The sequence below is a fragment of the Caenorhabditis elegans genome, chromosome I (assembly GCF_000002985.6).
Source record: "Caenorhabditis elegans chromosome I".
NCBI classification, from domain to species: Eukaryota; Metazoa; Nematoda; class Chromadorea; order Rhabditida; family Rhabditidae; genus Caenorhabditis; species Caenorhabditis elegans.
The window spans coordinates 9,251,834-9,271,268 of NC_003279.8; the positions used below are offsets into that span (position 1 = coordinate 9,251,834).

The 19,435-nt window shown below is 36.6% G+C and overlaps 2 protein-coding genes and 3 non-coding genes across 15 annotated transcripts; 2 read left to right on the plus strand and 3 right to left on the minus strand.

The window, feature by feature from the left end:
• Positions 1 to 4: 4 nt before the first annotated feature.
• cfh-1 (Sushi domain-containing protein) lies at positions 5 to 9,836 on the minus strand (the record flags this gene model as incomplete). Of its 11 annotated transcripts, none has more annotated exons than NM_001348616.3 (24): positions 5 to 612; positions 684 to 1,184; positions 1,234 to 1,301; positions 1,577 to 1,700; positions 1,745 to 1,839; positions 2,418 to 2,618; positions 3,204 to 3,326; positions 3,439 to 3,933; positions 4,020 to 4,295; positions 4,345 to 4,618; positions 4,687 to 4,896; positions 5,089 to 5,301; positions 5,592 to 5,801; positions 6,058 to 6,270; positions 6,406 to 6,615; positions 6,949 to 7,163; positions 7,215 to 7,307; positions 7,367 to 7,553; positions 7,945 to 7,968; positions 8,031 to 8,204; positions 8,250 to 8,554; positions 8,944 to 9,264; positions 9,315 to 9,665; positions 9,711 to 9,807. In NM_001348616.3, 24 exons carry the CDS (start codon positions 9,805 to 9,807, stop codon positions 241 to 243), a joined length of 5,352 nt encoding a protein of 1,783 aa, NP_001335525.1. The 11 variants fall into 11 exon arrangements, with proteins under 11 accessions (NP_001335525.1, NP_001335526.1, NP_001360153.1 ...); NM_001395349.1 differs by having other exon boundaries at positions 241 to 612; positions 8,058 to 8,204; NM_001373348.2 differs by having other exon boundaries at positions 8 to 612; positions 1,577 to 1,839; positions 2,418 to 3,017; positions 9,711 to 9,836.
• A 4,281-nt stretch (positions 9,837 to 14,117) lies between these two features.
• Positions 14,118 to 19,225, minus strand: F14B4.1 (EGF-like domain-containing protein). The gene is made up of 15 exons (NM_060073.8): positions 19,036 to 19,225; positions 18,477 to 18,527; positions 18,159 to 18,429; positions 17,336 to 17,440; positions 17,211 to 17,278; positions 16,854 to 17,042; positions 16,713 to 16,802; positions 16,520 to 16,657; positions 16,187 to 16,463; positions 15,958 to 16,118; positions 15,789 to 15,900; positions 15,394 to 15,623; positions 15,103 to 15,268; positions 14,946 to 15,016; positions 14,118 to 14,449 (listed from the first exon to the last, which is right to left on the minus strand). The coding sequence occupies exons 1-15, from the start codon at positions 19,079 to 19,081 to the stop codon at positions 14,256 to 14,258; spliced, it is 2,169 nt and encodes a 722-aa protein (NP_492474.2). The 5' UTR covers positions 19,082 to 19,225; the 3' UTR covers positions 14,118 to 14,255.
• F14B4.t1 lies at positions 15,289 to 15,361 on the plus strand. Its single transcript has one exon. It is a non-coding gene; the product is annotated as a tRNA-Arg (tRNA).
• F14B4.4 lies at positions 17,085 to 17,171 on the plus strand. The gene has a single exon (NR_050361.1). It is a non-coding gene; the product is annotated as an Unclassified non-coding RNA F14B4.4 (non-coding RNA).
• F14B4.t2 lies at positions 17,095 to 17,166 on the minus strand. The gene has a single exon. It is a non-coding gene; the product is annotated as a tRNA-Pro (tRNA).
• Positions 19,226 to 19,435: the final 210 nt, after the last annotated feature.

Here is a 19,435-nt window from a genome sequence, read left to right on the forward strand (position 1 = left end):
AGTTGTTATTCAAACAATATTTTATTTTTATCAGTATTATAAATACAAAAGTAGAAGGCATTGATAGATCTGAATAGATCCATTATGATATGTATATGAATCAATAATAGATTCATATGAGTTCCATTATTACATGTTTCGATAAGAAAATAATGTTGAACTAACAACTAAAAAGAGATCTTAACCGCATTAAACAATAATATATTAGTAGTACAAAACGAGATTTGTACACTGAAATATTTAAATAGAATCACACATTCCAAAGCCACTAGATGGTTCCCATTGTCCTGTTTCACACCTTAATGTGGCAACACCAGTCACTGCAAATCCCTCTTCACAGTACAAAAGTGCAGTTGTACCGTCCTCAAAATCGAGTGATGTACCACTTTGAATATAGACGACTCGAGCATTTTTGGGTGGAGTCAGTGGAACGCAGACTCCGGGAAGCTGGTGTTCTGAGCCATTCGAGCATTTGCCAATAATTGGACGGAATGAGCCTTTTCTACACGTGGAGAATGAGGGCCCAGTTGGTTTATAGCCAAGATTACACTTCAGCGCTGCGGTTGTTCCATCTTCAAATGTTCCCTTAGTTGAGAAACCAGAGAATGTTATCTGAAACATTAAATTAGACATTTGAAATGCAATTAGAATTAAGCTATATTTGTGTTTTCATTATAACTAACCTCTCCGAATGCAGGAGCTATTGGTGGTGGACATTTTTCTCCAGATAATTGAATTTGTGTCGGTGTATCATCATTTGTTCCATTTCCAACTTTTGGTGAATCAGCAGCGGTTCCGTTCTCGGGAACACCTTTTGCTGGAGGTTTTCTCAAGAGAGTTGCAATACAAGTTCCTGGTAATGGATTCCATACTCCATTTGTACATAGTGATGATGCAGATCCTGACAGAGTTGTTCCAATATTACAAAGCACTGTCGCAGAGGTACCAGTTGGATATGGTCCCAAACCAATTGCACTGTAGACCAGTGTTCCGCCCAAAGGTTCACCGAGTCTTCCACAAGATGTTCCACCGATTTCATTTCCAATAAGTTCACATAATCCAAGAGATGGCGGAGTCCAAAGTCCATTTGTGCAGGTTGATGTCATTATTCCAGTTGGTATATATCCAGCTTGACATGTTGCTGTAACTACCGTAGCTGCTGGATACGGTCCCAATAGTTGACCCTATAAAAATAAGATTTTTTTAAAAACCAAAACTCGAGTAAATAATTACGTTTGAATAAGTCATCGTAGCGGCAAGAACTGCAGGGATTCCAGCTGGACACGAGGCACCAATTACTTCTAAAAAGTATTTGAATTCTTGATTTCAGGTTTTCTCTCTTCCCATCTCACACAATTTCACACGCATTCATGCTATTGATGTCCTCTCACAATTATTGTGGGACATTTCTTATTAAACTCCAAAAAATTAGTTCCCGCAAAACTCTTTAAAGATTTAATTTTTGATTATTTTCCGATAGTTATTCATTCTTAGAAGAATTTGTACGAAATGTTGTGCAATATTTCAAAGCAGACAAAAATTGATTTGTAAGATGAAGCTTTGTGATTGTGCAAACCTTTAAGTGTTCTCTGGCACATGGCCAAGCTCTTCGGCGACCACACTCCATTCGTGCATATTGCAGAGGTATCACCGTTAGTGGCGGCATAGTTAGTATCACAACGAAGTGTTACAATTGTGCCCTGTGAATTAAATAGTGTTGTGGTTATCACAATCGGCAACATACAGTAGTAAATGATCCGGCGACACTATACGAAAAGGTACCATGGTTAGGGGTGTCCATGGCAGCACAATTCTGGTTAGAAACACGTGATAAGACACCTACAAAGACAATGGACATTGATGGACACGTGGACAAAATGTTGAATTAGGTTTACAATGGATCATGGTCACGAGTGATGTTTGAGTATTTTCTTAAGAATTTATTACAACTGACTATAAGTATCCGTGAAGCTAAACATAAACCTGTGACATTTTCAAATTTTAACAATAATTTTGTTGAAGGTATTGTATCGTCAGTGTTTAAAATGGCACATGATGATCAAATACCATAGTAAAACTTATCAAAAACTCTTTGTAAGTAATTTTAGGTTTATTGTCAAAAAGTGTCAATTTCTCAGTTTTCCTATCATAATTTTGGAAGTTGTCCAAAAAAGAGTGTATTTTGGAAAATTTGGCATTTAACAAAACTTGGGAAAATTTTGAGACAACTTAACAGTTTTGTAGTTTTTAGGAATGATATTTTGAAAATTTTCGTAGAAATTTTTCAATCACGGCAAAGCCTAATAAAGCTTACGAACAAGCTATCACACATTTACCATAAATTGTAAAAATACTACTACGCAACCATGCTTCATTGCACTTTTTAATAAACATTTCCATTCGGCATGCTCTCCTACCCTGTTGTATACAACTTCCGACAGTACTAGGTGACCATCCACTTGATGTACACGTGGAAATTGAATTGCCGGACAACGTGTATCCAGCATAACAAACTATATTGACCATTGTGCCAACAGGAATAGTGGCTGTTATTGTTGGTGAATAAGACATCCGACCATTGGTAAGTGTTCCACTGAATGCGGACAGAGGAGTGCATCCTGGAACAACTATAAACTACAATTTAACTACAGTATTACATCATGCAAATATTGGATAGAATTAACAAGTAGGAATTCATTTTCCGAATGCTCTCTAATGAGAAACCCAAAAATACATTAGAGAGAAGTTGATAAAAATTGAAAGTTTCCAAATATAGATCAATCATTATTGCAAAATTTGAAAACAGGTAGCTCAATTTTTAATACACGTGGCTGTAATTTCAGAGAAAACTCCATTGGTGCACGTCGACGTGGCATTATTTCCCTGAATCTGATAACCATTGTCACATTGAAGTGTGACCATGGTTCCGGCGGAAAAAGGTGCCGTTTGGCTGGTAACAATGCTTCCATATGGTGGAGCAATTGGAAGGAATGAGCATGTTGTAGTGGTGGTTGAAGCTGAAATGGAACATGCATGCGGGGGGATGGTGGGAAAGCAATGAGGGCCATGCGGAAAATGAAAAAAAAGTCAGGGAAAATAGGGATGAGTGTCATTGAGACAATTAAGAATTGTTTTTGTAAATTTAGAATATTTGATAATCAAAACATGCGAAATTGAGAGTTACGATCCCTAAACCTAGTTACCTTGACCAACAGACGATCCAGAGCATGATCCCAATGCAGGTGACCAGGCAGAATTTGTACAATAGGATATAGAAGTTCCTATAACTGTCTGACCTGCAGGACATGACATTGTAGCAGTACTTCCTGAAAACGAAAAGTAACTGGAAGAGAGTAGTTGAAGTTAATTTTTGTTACCAACAAAATGTTTGCCTCACATAAGAATCGGAACTAGGAACCAAAAATTATTTTTTCTTACCTGCAGTCCATGGTGCAAAGTATCCGGAAGAATAAGTCAATGTTGCACCAACTGGCGTTAATGGAGGTGTATAGCATGGCCCAGTTCCAGTTCCAGAAGATGTACAACTTCCCAATGTAGGTGTCCATACGCCATTTGAGCAACTTGAATAGCTACTTCCAGTCAGTGTCGCCGAGTTTAAACATGTCAATGTTGCAGTAGTTCCGGCTGAATGAAGTACCATACTTCCGTCGCTGTATGTCACTTGAGCGTTTGTTGGAACAATTACACCAATACATTGGGAACCGACTGCAGTGCTGGATCCAGAACAAGTTGCAGTTATTGCAGGAGTCCATTGGCCGACAAGGCATGTTGACTGCCCAATTTGAGTTCCATTTGAGCATGTCACACGGGCAATAACTCCAGAATTGAAAGTTGTTGCAAATGAAGTCGTACCATCGTAAGTCACTGTTTCACCAACTGGACGAGTAAGGGCACTACAAGTGTTTCCGGTTCCTGAAGTTATTTAGATTTAATATTAGCTGAACAAAATTTATATTATTCTGGGTTTAAGTAGTTTTACTTATTGTAACATATCTCACCTGTACCAGAACATGTTCCCATGATAGCTGGACTCCACAATCCATTTGTACATGTTGACGTTCCCAGCATTGATCCTCCAGTTGTGCAAGTGACTGTCGCAACAGTTCCAGACGTGAAACTAGTTGTGCTTAAACTGAATGGAGAATAGGTGGCTTGAGCACCAGATGGAATCGTTAAAGCACTACATTGGCCAGTTGTTGAACCCCCGATTAGAGAACATGTACCCAAGAATGTTGGATTCCACATTCCATTGGAGCAAGTGGCAGTTGATGCTCCTGAAATAATCTCATTTGAAATTAAGAAATTTTGAATTGTTTCAGATACCTGTGATTGCACCACCGTTTGTGCATGATCCTGTGACAGTTGTTCCACTTGGGAAAGGCCCCATTGTTCCTCCATTTGAGTAGATCACAGAGCCACCGAGTGGAGCAATCATCGCAGTACATTGAATACCAGTTCCTCCAGTAGAGGATCCAAGAGTGCAGGTTCCAAGTGTTGGAGTGAAAATTCCATTTGTACAAGTTGAAACTGATGTTCCACTGACGGTATAACCACTACTACACGTTAATGTAGCTGTGGTACCAGCAGGACGAGTGATCTATAATTAACAGTTTTAGGAGTTCAACTTTTAAAAGTTGGTTTCTCAGAGAAAGTTCGATTTCTTACATCATATGTATTTCCTTGGCTATATGTGATTTGTCCATTGATAACATATGGGTTCATACAAGCTGTGCCTGCGGAGCCAGAGGATCCAAAGGTGCAAGTGCCGAGGGTAGGTGTGAAAACTCCGTTCATACATGCGGAAATAGAAGTTCCACTGATGGTGTATCCACTGTTACAAGTAAGAGTGGCGGTGGTGAGTGCTGGTCGAGTTGCCTGGAAATTTTGGTGAGAGGGGTTGTGGAAGATTTCGAGCAAAAGGGAATATGTGACAAAAACTAAGTTGTATTTAATGTTCAAGTGCCAATAATGAAACTGAGAACTTATTCACTAATTGACAATTTGTGTTTAACAAACACAATGAGAACTCAGAAAAAATAGTAGTTCTAAAAATGTTCATGGACTTACATCAAAAGTATTTCCCTGACTATACGTAATTTGTCCATTCACAACTGTTGGATTTGGGCAAGTTGTTCCAGTTCCTCCGGTTGAAGATCCGAAATTACAAGTTCCAAGAGTTGGTGAAAATGCTCCATTTGTACATGTTGATTGAGAAGATCCACTAATGGTATAGCCACTGTTGCATGTTAATGTGGCGACAGTACCCGAAGGACGAGTGATCTTAAAAAATAAAGCTTATCTTTAGAATTCATAAAACTTTCTAGCGTCAGAATGTATCTTTTCAAAATCCTAAATTTTCTAAAGGTACAAAATATCAACGGGAATATATTTCCAGATTGCCGGAAAAGTTGAACGCCGGAAAAGTTGAACATGGTTGTTTTTCGAAAATGGAAGAATATCATGGTTTAGAACGTGGTCTAGGTAGCGTGAGTGTAATAGCGTCTAATGGCAGCTAATATTTGAAAGCTTGATTCCGTAACCATTAGGAATTACGATTATATTTTCCTTACATCATATGTGTTTCCTTGGCTATAAGTGATTTGTCCATTCATGATAATTGGATTTATACAAGCGGTGCCAGTAGAACCTGAGGTGCCAAAAGTGCAAGTGCCAAGTGTGGGAGTGAAAACTCCATTTATACACGTGGATGTAGAAGTTCCACTAATAGTATATCCACTGTTACAAGTGAGAGTGGCTATGGTGAGTGCTGGACGAGTTGCCTGGAAAAAGGGAACAAAACATTTAGTGATATGGAGTGAGACAAGTGTTACAAGATTAAAACAAGTTATATATTACAAGCTGAAACTAAAACAATTACATCTACATCTACTTGTATATGAAATGACTAACTTAAATTGAACAAAAAGTAAGTATTCCATATTATTCAGTTACAGCCTAATAAGAAAAGTGCTCGAAATCTCTTCTGAACATTAAAATTAAACTTGTGTCATTTGAAAAAATTTTCAAAAAACTCACATCGAATGTATTTCCCTGATTATAAGTAACTTGTCCATTTACAACCGTTGGATTTGGACATGTTGTTCCAGCTCCTCCAGTAGAAGATCCGAAATTACAAGTTCCAAGAGTTGGTGAAAATGCTCCATTTGTACATGTTGATTGAGAAGATCCACTAATGGTATAGCCACTGTTACATGTTAATGTGGCTGCAGTACCCGAAGGCCGAGTGATCTAAAAATTATTATTGAATTTTCACAAGGAAATATTTTTGATGTGATCTCTCACATCATACGTATTTCCTTGACCAGCTAATATTTGAAAGCTTGAATCCGTAACCATTAGGAATTACGATTATATTTTCCTTACATCATATGTGTTTCCTTGGCTATAAGTGATTTGTCCATTCATGATAATTGGATTTATACAAGCTGTGCCTGTGGAGCCAGAGGTTCCAAAGGTGCAAGTGCCAAGTGTGGGAGTAAAAACTCCTCCTAAACACGTGGAAATGTAATTTCCATTTCTGGTATATCCACTGTTACATGTGAGAGTGGCTGTGGTGAGTGCAGGACGAGTTGTCTGGAAGAACAGAACAAAAAATCAGTGAAGACAAAAGCTGAATTTTTGAGAAACTAAATGATCTAAACAGTTGACAAACTATTTAAAATGTGAACAACGTGATGGTGAAATGATTCCGGATCTATGTATGTACATTTACGTGGAAGCCACCAACTTACAATTAGAGTGTAAAAGATGCGGAGGATGTGCCTATGCTAACTATACACTTTGTGAGCAGTGAACAAGGTTGTTTTAATTGGAAATTGAAAGTTTGCAATCAAGTCTTATTCTGTTCAAATTATAAATTCATACTCTAAGAATAACTTTCTAATTCTAAAACATTCTGGAACTCACATCAAATGTATTTCCTTGATTATACGTGATTTGTCCATTTATAACCGTTGGATTTGGACATGTTGTTCCAGTTCCTCCAGTTCCTCCAGATGACACACAATTTCCAATCGTTGGATTCCATACTCCACTCAAACACGTACTTGTTGATGATCCAGATACTGTATTCATCAGATTACACGCCAATGTTGCAATAGTCCCAGAAGTGTAGGTTCCGACTGAAAATAGTTTTTATATTAATTCAGAGTAACTCAAACCAGTTAACTTACATGAACTATACGTGATTGTTCCATTAATTCGTGTTGGAATCGCTTCACAGTTGCCGGTTGTTTGACCAAGGGCAAGAGCATTAGTGCATTGACCTATACAAAGTTATTTTGAATTTGAAAGAATAAACTAGGGTTGTAGATTTTGTGCCTACCAATACTTGGTGACCAAACACCATTTGAGCACAACGTGGAAACAGATCCCGATAAACTGTATCCCAAATTACACATCAAATAAGCAGAGGTTCCTGATGAATATTGAACAGTTGGATTTGATTGCATATAAAGAAGATTTCCATTTGCTGGATTTGCAATTGCAGCACATACGGCTCCGGTTGATGCCTAAATATGATAGTTATCATGAATAACATTTTGAAAATTAAAGGCAAACCATCCGATAATTCTTATTACACAAAAAATAAGAAAAAATTGACCTCAGTCATGCTTTGTTTAGCCGCTGCCAAAATGGGTTCAGATGTGTCAGGTCTCTTTTAGCCGTTGGAATTCCTAACTAATTCTTAAGAGGTTTCAAATGATTTTCCCCATGAGACAGACATTTTCGGATGGTTGCCTAATTAGTTAAAAGATAGTTTGATAGTGAAGGAACATAGTTCTAAAAATGTTAAAGAGTTATTTAGGATTTTGAGAAAATGTTAAAGATAGAATAATGAATTGAAAAGATCAACGAAGTTGAACACATAAAAATTTAAGATATAGGCTCATCAAAACCAACCTGGCGTCGAATTCGGTATCTGTGCTAAAATTATGACTTTCTTGTCCAATTATTACAAATATATCTTTTTACAAACAAAAACGTACACTTTCTGAAAGTCTTCGAATTCCTACCGGTTCGCATTGTCCGATTTTTTGATCCCATCCGGTGGAAGTGCATGTTGAAGTAAGATTTCCTGTTCCAAAATAATTTCGATCGCATTTCAAAGATATGACCGAGTTCAAGCTATATGGAGATTTGACAGAATTCGTGAAGACGAGCTGAAAACAAATTTTTTTTTTTGGGAATTTCGAAGTGATTCATACTTCTCCATTTCTGGGTGCTGACAGAATAGGACATTTGATGTCTAAAAGAGATAGACACGTGGGAAGAGATGGTTCCCATTCTCCATCAACACATTTTGATGATGTAACTGATGTTGTTGGCACGTGTCCCAATGAACAAAGTACTGTAGCTCGTGTTGCAGTTGGTACAGAATTGATAGAGGTTGAAGTGGCCACATTGGCAGAGTAGACAATATTTCCATTGGGGGTTGATGACGGAACACGACAAGATGATGATGTGGGGGTAACATCAGATGCGACAAGTAAGCGGGATTTATTGGATTGCTCTGAATTTTTCTTTGTTGATTAAACGTGGTGTGAATGGGATGCTGGGCATCATTTTGGTTTAAAACTAGCAGAATATCGTTAGAAATTCAGAAATGGCACAATAGAAATAAAAATCCAACTCTGAAACAAGGATGTGCGGCTGACTGATTTTTTCGAGACTGGCTCTACCAGCCGAACATCCATTTTTCTGGCAGCTGCACATCCCTGCTTCGAAACTCGCAGTTTTCAGTCGGTAAGAAAAGTGCGGAGCTTGAAGACGCTGATTGGTTCGAAAGTGGGTGTGACATCTTATTTTGAAGGAAATTCAAACTAGGAAATCAGCCAAAAACTAATTTCAAGATAATAACTTTATGAATAAAACACGTTTACAAAAATTATTAAATCTTACCTAGTCTTACACAACTTCCAAGATCCTCTCTTTTGGGATACCACCCATTTTTAGTGCAGACTAAACTGCTTGGTCCATTTCCAGCGAACCCTTGATGACACTCCAATGTAGCAGATGTTCCTATGGAAAAGACGTTTAATTGATCGTTCGAATACAAAATTTTTCCATTTTGAACTTCTGGAAGTGTTAGGCAAACACCGTCATCTGTTGAATTGAAGAGTACAACTGAAGGAGTTTGTCGCCAAGCAAAGCATAATGGGAAGAACTCTTTTTCATATCCAGGTAGAGATTGGCCAACGTCGTTGAATGTGTATGCATAATCTGAATATGAATTTAAAGCTGAAGGAATAATTTCGAAATTTCAAACTCACGTGGTCCTGTTAGTGAATGTTTAACCAATCGATAAATTGGCACATCTGCTCCACAAAAATTGTTCTTCTCTGCACAATAAAACTCATCTTCAATATTATTCATAGTCGAATCATTCATTCGAATCATTCGATAATCAGTGTGAAGAATAGCTCCATTGTTTTGCATCATAGCTGATAAACGTACTCCACATTCATTGATAACACATCCTTCTGGATGTCTTGCTAACATAACAGTTGAACTTCCTTTATCACTTTCTGTTCTTTCATATCCTCGTACTGATAAATCTTCATCCGAGATACGGTATTGTGCTGTTGAGTTGTCAAAACCACGCTTCCATACTCCGACAACCACTGAAATTTCATAATTTTTGTGGAAAAAGTTGTTGAAAAACTGACCTAATTTTTCTGGTTTTAAATCAGCATCACATTTTCTTCCAAATGTTACTGAAGCGGTCAGAGTCGCCAATATAAAGCAGAATATTATGATCTTCATAATTTCATCGAAATTTCCTAAAAACTTATATAAAAGTAAAGCAACATCATGTGTATGAAAAAAGAAAAGTAGTTGTAAAGAAGGCGAAGGAATGACCGGAAATGGTCACTTGTGGGTCAGTCTTCCAAATTTTCTGAACCTTTATTTATAGGAAAAATTCTTGAAAACGCGGTTAGTCACTTATGGTAATAGAAATTCAAAAAAAAAAAGTGAATACAGTATCAAGTTATTCAATTAAATCCAACAAAAAGGAAAGTTTCAAAGAAATGAAAAGCATGGGAGAAAAGGGAACAAGAGCAAACATTTAATTTCTCTCAAAAAGTGGGCCATGTTTGAGGGAAAAGAGAAGTGTAGTACTAGTACATGGCACGATTATTCATATATACCTTATTTTTGTTATTATTCTACGGAAGCAAGAAACCAATTGAGGAAGAAGGTGGTAGAGAATGTTATGGATGTTGAACAATGTGGAGATAAAGAAGAAATTGCTTGATATGATATTATTGAAACAAGATTTCAGAAAATCTCACTCTATTACTCAGAATATTACATCGAAGATTTAACATTTAGTCCCATGTGAACGGCAAAAATTTTCCTGCCAATATCGGTACAATAATCTAACTTTCAGATGAAATATAAATATAAAAATATAGAATGGAAAAATATGTTTTTGGAAATTCGAGAAGATTTTCGAACTTCGCCAGATTTTTGTTTTTATTAAATTGTAGCTGAATTATTATTTTTACGTCTTCTATTAATATTGCATCGTTCTACAAACTACAACACTACAGAATGTAACTTAAAGGGTAGACACGGGTGGTATCAAATTCTGCCACATATTGGTCTTTTTTTTTTGGCAAATCACAACTTTTCAGATTCTGTAAAAGTATGAGTACAGAAAATACCAATTTTTACAAAATAAAGTAGACTAACTGAAAAAGGTAAAAACTAGTCGTATAAGTGTTTTCAATTCAAATCCTATCGGCGGCTTACAGTCATAAAATGTCAGAGTTCGACACAAAATTTTCCATTGTTTTCGTATTTTTAATACTTATCCCACCAGGTTTAAAACTGGTAAAATTTGGACTATATGAAAGATGACACATCTAATGGGCCAAATGAAAGATTCAAATGTTGAATAACTAAAAGTGTTTACAGGTTGTCTAGCTGTCTAGAATTAGGATTGTTATTTTAAGTCGGGTAGCTTTTAAGATGTTTAAGTACTCCCAGCGATCTGTACTACGAGTCCAGGCACTTTTCGATGGGGGTTTAATTGAAGTCACCTCCGAGTCACTATCGATACATAATTTAACAAGAAAACATGGGGAAATAATACAAAATTTTGATTCATTGATGAGTGTTTGGTCGATTTAACTTAACAGCGTTCAAATAGTTGCGGTATCAAGTTAAGTTTTTGAACAAAAATTGATCACTTTTCCATAGTTATGGGACATCCAAAAAATATACTTGCAGCCTCTAGACCAATTGAAAATGAGTGTTAAAGCAAGATTTATTGCGAAAATACGGTAAGTGTATGATAGATTAAACTAGAAATTGTGTAAACACGTCTTGTCTAAAAGTTCATTGCACTTTCAGACACTTTCCTAGTGAGGTCATTTATTAAGTGCTTTAAATACTTTCACAACACCATAATTAGGGAACACAATCTAAAAGCAGAAAGTGATTCAAATAAAAACTTTTTCCAAACTATATAATCACATGTTTTCTATTAAAAATTTGGAACAGAAAATTTGAAAAATCACGGGCGGTCTTTTCCCGGTCAAGTCGAAAACGAAAAATAGTATATGAGAAGACGAAAGGCAGAGAACAGATGAGATTTTGGAGTACAGCATCCTCATAATCCGGCCAGTTTTTGAGTTATGGCGTATCCGTTGGGATCCGCACTGATCGGATAATCTATTGAAAATTTATTAGTAATCAAATAATAATAATAATAATAAAGAAAACGGAAAAGGAGTATACGCGTGAGAGGTCATACCGGAGCAGAAATAATAGAAAGGGAAAGGTGTTGAAAACATGAGTGATACGGTTGAATGAATCATACAAGAATATCTCGAATGGAACGGATATAGAGAAGTAACTGACATAAAAACAGAAAAAAACACAGAAAGAAAATGGATTGGAATTGAATTCCAAAAAAGATTTGAACCACTAGAGGCAATGGGATGGAAAATATAAATTCTGATTGTGAAAACATCTAAATTTGCATTAAACTATGATTAAAGGTTTCTAGGCCACGAAAGCTTTAATTTTAAATAAAGCAAAAGTTTATTTCACAAGATGTCTTATCTATGGTTGGATCTAAGGGCCTCTGTCGATACTATATGGTATTATGGTAGTTCTTCCCGCTTGCTCTGTTGTATTACCTTTCTGTGAATGTGAGTCATTCTAGTCTCAATTTTTAAAAATTTAACTTGACTTGTAAAAGTTATTATGAGATTAAAACTACCATAACATCATAAGTGGTTTATCTATCAGTATTGTACTTGTTTCTTCTAGACCAGCTGCACGATAATTTGAATTGTAATGTGGTTATTACTTTTTTCACTTAAGTTTTCACTTTTTTTTAATCTGGGGCAGAACGCCTGCCTGCCTGACCTTAAAGGGGCCTACGCCCAACTCGTGCCTCGATTGAAATGAGAAAGCTGGAAATTTGTAAATTCGCGCCAAAATGCAAAAAAAAGGTAAAAGGACAGGAGGTTTCAGGCAGGCGCCAGACCTCAAATGGAAGTCCTAGTTGAAACTATGATGATAGTCAAGACTAATATTAGAAGAAATATATTTTTCAATTTCAGACAAAAATTAACTGGGTAAAAGCTATAAACTTTGAAGAGCCAAACTCCAAAAACTCTAAAATTTCAGTAAACAGAACGAGATGTACTTTAAAAGTGTTTGGAGTGAAAAATGAATAATTGACGCTACAACAGTCTATTTAACATTTCAATAAGTGACCACCGCTTGAGGATCATCCAAATAAGTGTTATTTTTACTTTTTCAACAATTTCAGATATCCAATGATTAAACCGTTTGTTTGTATATTTGTTCTAGTGCATTACTCATGAATATACATTTTTGATCATTTGGAAATCACATGCAAATTTTCCGAAATTTCAAGTGAAAAACTAGTTATTTGAGTTTAGAATATTAAATTAAAAAACTAAGAGTTCAAGTTTTTATCTGCCTCTTCCTATATTAAATCCGGAAATTGCATTCTTGACAGAAATAAAAAATAAGGGCACGTTTTCGACATGGGGTGTCCGACAAAAATGTACAAACTTTGAGCTTTAATAACTTGGCTCATAGCTGGCGCTTTTGCATTCACTAAATGCGAATGCCTCAAAAATAGTTGCCCCATCATGGTCATTATTGAGGGGATTGGTTTTGGGAAGGGTAGAACACTGATTTGCGCGGGTGTCTGGAGACCGCGAAAATTGAATATTTTCTTTATACTGAAGAGTTTTATATTTTTCAATCCCATACGAGCAGTTTTTCTGACATTTGATTCCAATTTGAGCACAAGAGAGAACTTCGAATTACCAATTTTTTGAAACTATTTGGAAAAAAATTGACCAACTTTCCAAAATGTAGGCCATCATTCAAATTTTGCAAAATTAAAAAGATGGATTAAACGTGAAAAACTTTCCTACCACTCTCTCTCTCTCTCTATTTTGGGGATGAATTCGATCATTTTCATTTCTTATTTTTATAACGTGAGGAGAATTTAATTTTTAAGATATTTCGAGATTTCTACTTTTTTCTAATCCTATTGAAAATCGCACCAGGGGTGTGCGGCAAATTTGCCAAAATTGCCGAGCTCGGCAAATTTTGAACTAAAAAATTTGGCAGTGCAATTTTGACAACAACTATTGGTCTACAAAAGTTTTGTAAAATGGCACAAAATTGAGTTATAGTAATGGTTAATCAAAATTTTGAGATTTGCCGCACACCCCTGGACCGCACTATTCGAAAATTTTAACCTCACTACCAGCTGGGCAGGCCGGAGGCCTGCGATGCTATTGTATTTCACTCAAACTCAAAAATCAGGGATTAGGGCCGCCTTCTTACTCTTAGAAACTTTAAATCATTTCGGAAAATCGGCAAATTGCCGGTTTGCCAATTTGCCGGAAATTGTCATTTTACCAGAAAAAAAAAACCAACTTAATCTACTGCGAAGCCTAGCGCGCTTGACGCGCTAGTCTACACTTGAAATAAAATTTGAAATTTGAAAATCATCATGTCTTTGTAAGCTTCTTGATGCAAATTGGAGATTGTATTTTCAAATCTTATATGAAAAAAATAGTATTTATTATAAATACGTAGGCATAAATAATAAGTACTTTGTGGTAATCTCCGAAAAATAAATGAGACCTGAGAATCGGAAATAACAATTAAAATTTCACAAAAGTAAAAATCGAAGAATCCGAAATTCAATTCCTTATTGAATGTTTTCCTTTTGTCGTATTCAGAACAAATTGTCCCTTTTCTGTTGTTTTTTGGTATTCACAATATATTTCATCAGAAGAATCAGAACAATCGGTGACTTTATCACAGAGACCACCTGGTGGAAGGCATTTATGATTGTCGTGGCATTGGAATTGACCAGGAAGACAGATTCTAGGTGCTGAAAGAAGTACTTTGACTGAATTTTCAAAAAAAAAACCAAAGAGATTTAGCTCTTGCAATCGCTACTATCGTCGACATTTCGAGTGACGTCACTTTTTTATTTACCGCAATTTCAGGAGATCAGATATAGAGGTAACGCTCAGACTACACGTGTAATTGTATTCAATAAAGTTTCGGAAAAATTTGTGAAGAAACATTCTCTCCGCTACTCACCGAGTCTCACCGCGGCGACTACAGTAACCACTAAAAATGTTTTCAATTTTCACATATGTTCGAGTTTTTTTTAAATCGATTTTGTTAATTTTCATCACTTTTCCTTTTTTTCATCACTTTTTTTTTTTTAATAGTTTTTGTTTTTTTTTTTAATTTTTCTGAATATTATCAATTGAAAACTAGAAAACCACAGTTGAACCAGAAAATACGTATGAAATTTTCAATACTTTTGATTTTTTGTATTTGGTTTTTTATGTATTTGATTTTTTTTTTAAACCTACGGCATTTTTCTTCATCTGCTTGATTGGAACATTGAGCAAGACCATCGCAAAGATATATCTTTGATATGCATCTGAAAAATGTGAATACTTTAAATTCAATTTTGACATTATTATTTTTTTTTAATTTAAACTGATTTTGAATATGAAATTAACCTACTTTGGATCAGCTCCACCGCATTCGATTTGTGATTCACTACAGTTCGAGCTACATTTCTTTCCATCGTTGAGAAGGTCAAACCCTTCTCCACAAGCACATGTTGCCGCGCCGTTCTCCCCTAACAAACACAACTGGTCACACCCTCGTGTCTCACATGTCGACGTCTCTGCAATAAGAAAATTTCGTGGCCGCGTGGCCTAATGGATAAGGCACCAGACTTCGAATCTGGGGATTGCAGGTTCGAGTCCTGCCGTGGTCGAAATCTTTTGCTTTTTGTACCAAGACGCTTACCTTCGGGTTGCAGGGATTTGTGGAAGACTTTAAGGGAATATGGGAGAAGAGCGGTTTGTGCCAAAACTGTGATATTTTCTCCGTTGTGCTTATTTGCTCTTAAAATTCCACGGTATGTCCAATCGGTCCAGTATAGGTAATCATCAGCTATTGCTAATCCAAAGACGTGTGGAACTGATCCTGCGTCAGCAATTATTACTCTCCTTCCAGTTCCATCCATGTTAGCAGATCTGTAGAAGTACATCAGTCAGGAATACCTAGGAATGAGCCCCAGAGAGTCCAACAGATCACGTTTGCACAGTTAAAAAAGAGCTTTTGTTTTTACATGAAGGTCATGTTTTTCGGTTATATTATTTTGATTGCATCTTATAGAGATATTAAATAATAAGACTTACTCAATAGTATCCAAAAATGCATCAGCCCAATAGATTTTCTCGGCAAAAATATCAACTGCAACGGCATTTGGCCATGTGATTCGTTCGGTTATAATTTTTCGGAAATGAGAACCTAAAGTTTTACTATAGTATTTTGGAAACTGGTCAACGCCTAGCTCTAACTACTTACCATCCATTGAAGCAGCAGCAATGAATGCATTTGCAGACCAATCAGTGACAAACATAATTCCTTTAGCTGGATGTAGAGTGATTGATCTCGGAAGCGTCATAACATTCTTATACAGGGGTTGACGGAATCGGCCATCGAGACTTTGAACGAGTATGTCTTCTCTACAAGTAGTAATGTTGGTATTTTTATAGTTAAAAGAAGTTGGGGTATTACTTATTTGGAAACTAACCTTCTCAAACTGTACAAATTCCTTCCAATCCAATCAACTGCAATACCTTCTAATCCGTCAACATCAAATCTTTGTACTGCCTGTGGGAATGTTCCTTCGATATTCATTCTTTCAATTACATTTGCTCCAATATCTGCATAATACAGTCGGTTCTCTTTCACATCAATATCAATCATTGCAGTCTTTTGTAATCCGGCACGTTGTAATTGGAATGATTTTCCATCAGTTGAAATGTTCCATACACTTTGACCATGTGCAAAGAATAGCCACATTGGAGCTGAAACGTGTTTTATTACTTACATTAAGACTAAACTGGATAAAGTTGAATCTTACATTGATCAATTCTTTCGCAAGTTTTATTGTCAGTTGCCAATTTATACGTTCGTGGATCACAAGTACATTCAAATGTTCCAGGAAGATTAACACACTTTTGAGAGCATGCAGAGGATAAAGATTCACATTCGTCGACATCTGTAATTTGCAAATTTTGAAAACATCAAAAATATAATATTGCAATTTCACTAACCTAGACACTTCTTCCTGGCTGCTTCATAATAATAACCGGGTAATCTACATTTGCAATTTCCTTGTGTGTCGCATTCCTCCAGAGGTTGAGCTGAGAGTTTTTATTTTTGAACCTTTGAGAATGTATACTAGAAATGCCTACCTTTTGGTCGTGACTTTATTGCATTGGTGTTCAATTCGCATCTAGATTCCGAATTCCGTTTAGCTAACATTGATAAAAAGGAGATTTCTATTTTCTCCGCATCTCGACACGATGTCTCCTCCCGTTCAATCAAGCAGTCGACGTACGCTTGGATTACTGTACATTCGTAGTTTTGTGTTGGGTTAGACACTGAAAAATGGATTTTTGAGCACTTTCATGCTAGATTTGAGCAAAAGTAAGTGGGCTGAGCCGGGGATCGATCCCGGGACCTCTCGCACCCTAAGCGAGAATCATACCACTAGACCACTCAGCCACGTTCGCACGCTCGCCCCTCTGTCGTATTTCCATTTTACTTACCAGTGTCTGGCGTCTCGTCCCTCAAAGTGTTGGTTTTGTTCACAAAGCACTCCTTTACGTTCTTGTCGCTGCAAGAAGTAGCCGAATAGTTTATGTATGAAAGAGAGACACAGAGCAATGCTTACTTTTCAACCTCCAAAAGGCATGCCTGCTCCTCCTTCATGATTGCTGCAAACTTCGGCTCACAAATCGTTTCATACATGAATTCAATATTTGGCGCCCGGGATTGTCTGAAAGTTTTGGTATCAACTAATTGCAAAATATGGATTTTAAGCTGAATTACGGTCACCGGTTTCGACGAGACCGAAATTTTTTCAAGAAAAATATAATAGTGTGCGCCTTTAAAGAATACGGTAGTTCCCCACGCCCGGTTCTTTGGAAAATTCTTTAAAATTTTTCTTTTCATCGCCGTTGCTCTTAAAATCTCAAATTGGACGAAAAAGCAATTTCAAGCTTCAACAGATTATAATTGCACAGATTATTCTCACAAACACAGCTTGCGATGAGCAATGTATTCTCCGAGAGGATTACACGAAGTACTTGTTTTGATGTCTTGCGTGTATTGCCCACTTGCTCTTTGTATCGTTTGCAAATATGTTCACCTTTTTCAAATCAACTTTACTACACACATGTAACAGTTTTATGCGTGTGTATATGTGTTTGTAAATGTTATTATTCATTGCGAAACGGAAGCGTGAGCCACTTGACAACTCACGAATGACTACCGATCGAAAATCGAAAAGTTTAACTCTTCAATAGATCTTTTGACTGTGCTCCTAAAGTCAAATTTTCTTCCGTACTCAACCAAAAGTCAAACCCTCCAAAAAACAGCCTGCGATATATTTGTTCTTGTTCTAGAATCTAGATGAAAGTTGAAACGTCGAATATTATGTAAGATTGCGGTTTCGTGGCTCATCACCAAATTATTAATACATCCCCATTATTTACCTGCAATCTGGTCGAACACCCTGTGTGCACATCATATACTGATTGTACTTGGCACAAGTCTCTACAACATCACTAAGTGGTGGATGAAGTACATTATTGGTCAGATCGGCAGCATAGTCAACAAGTGGTCCAATGCAGTGAAGTGCTGCTGCTTCTTCAATAAGATCACACGGTGATGCATCTGGCTTTAGAATCGGAATGGATGGTGGTGGTGGAGCTGATGTTGTTGGTAGTGTTGATGGTGTTGAGGATAGGAGGACAAATACTGGATCTGAATGAATGAATGAAATTTCAGAGTCTTGATTTTAAGGATCATACCTTCATTTCGATGAGGAAGTATTAGGGGTGTTGCATGATTTACTTCGCTATCTGAAAAAAGAATTACTGTATTTCTACTATTAGTATTGCGCCCGCCTGTTCTACTTTGAAAAGTTATAGCAGGAACAACGACAACTGAGATTTAAACTGTTAAAGTTGAATAATATTGGCAATACTAATAGAAGAAGTACGGTATTTCGTTTAAAATTATTTTAAATAGAGGAACAGCTACTGTATCAACCTCTAAAAAATGAATCTGAATATTGAAATATCAGTTGACTTTGTATTCTTCTAGAGCACACTAAAGGGGTTTTTTTGCCAAAAAATCGAAAGTGACCAGGAGCAATGTTCAGATCAATTTTGCTTTTTGGCTTATTTTTCGCCAGGGTAAGTTCAAGAAGCAAATATATGTGGACTCAAAGACAGAAATTCTAGAATACGAAATTGAACGTCGCGAGCAAAATTTCATTCATTTACAGTATAATGTAACCTAGTAACCGTTGAATGTGGCACAAATTCTGACAGTATACCAATTCTCAAACGGAAAACTGAAACTTACAAATAAAAACTGGAAAAGAGAATAAGAGTAGCAAGAGTAATTTCATGACAACTCACAATATTCAAGTGAGATTATAAGGTATTCTTCAAACTTAGAGAGATGGAGTCAGTTAGACGCAGAGAATAACATTGAGGGGTGGAACTTCTTCTACCGGTTGTCGTGTGCAAATACTCCCAAAATTATTCTTCCAACGTAAATGAATGCGGGTGCATATTTGATCAGAGGGACTAACTCACTCCACGGGTCAATTAACATGGCAAGGTAGATAGAGAGTATGATGATTTTATAGACACAGACAGTCAATAGAAGATCTCCAAAAAGAGAGATGACAAAAAAGTAACAGGTACAGGGAAAAACAATGTGCCATTATAGGTGACTGATGTTTGGCAGCCGACATTTT

Coding starts and splice junctions, on each gene's coding strand:
- F14B4.1 (NM_060073.8), bottom strand. CDS start 19,081: ATGAAATTACTCTTGCTACTCTTATTCTCTTTTCCAGTTTTTATTT. Junction 18,528..19,035: donor CTCTTTTCCAGTTTTTATTT/GTAAGTTTCAGT, acceptor TTCTTTTTTCAG/ATAGCGAAGTAAATCATGCA. Junction 16,658..16,712: donor AGCCAGGAAGAAGTGTCTAG/GTTAGTGAAATT, acceptor TGCAAATTACAG/ATGTCGACGAATGTGAATCT.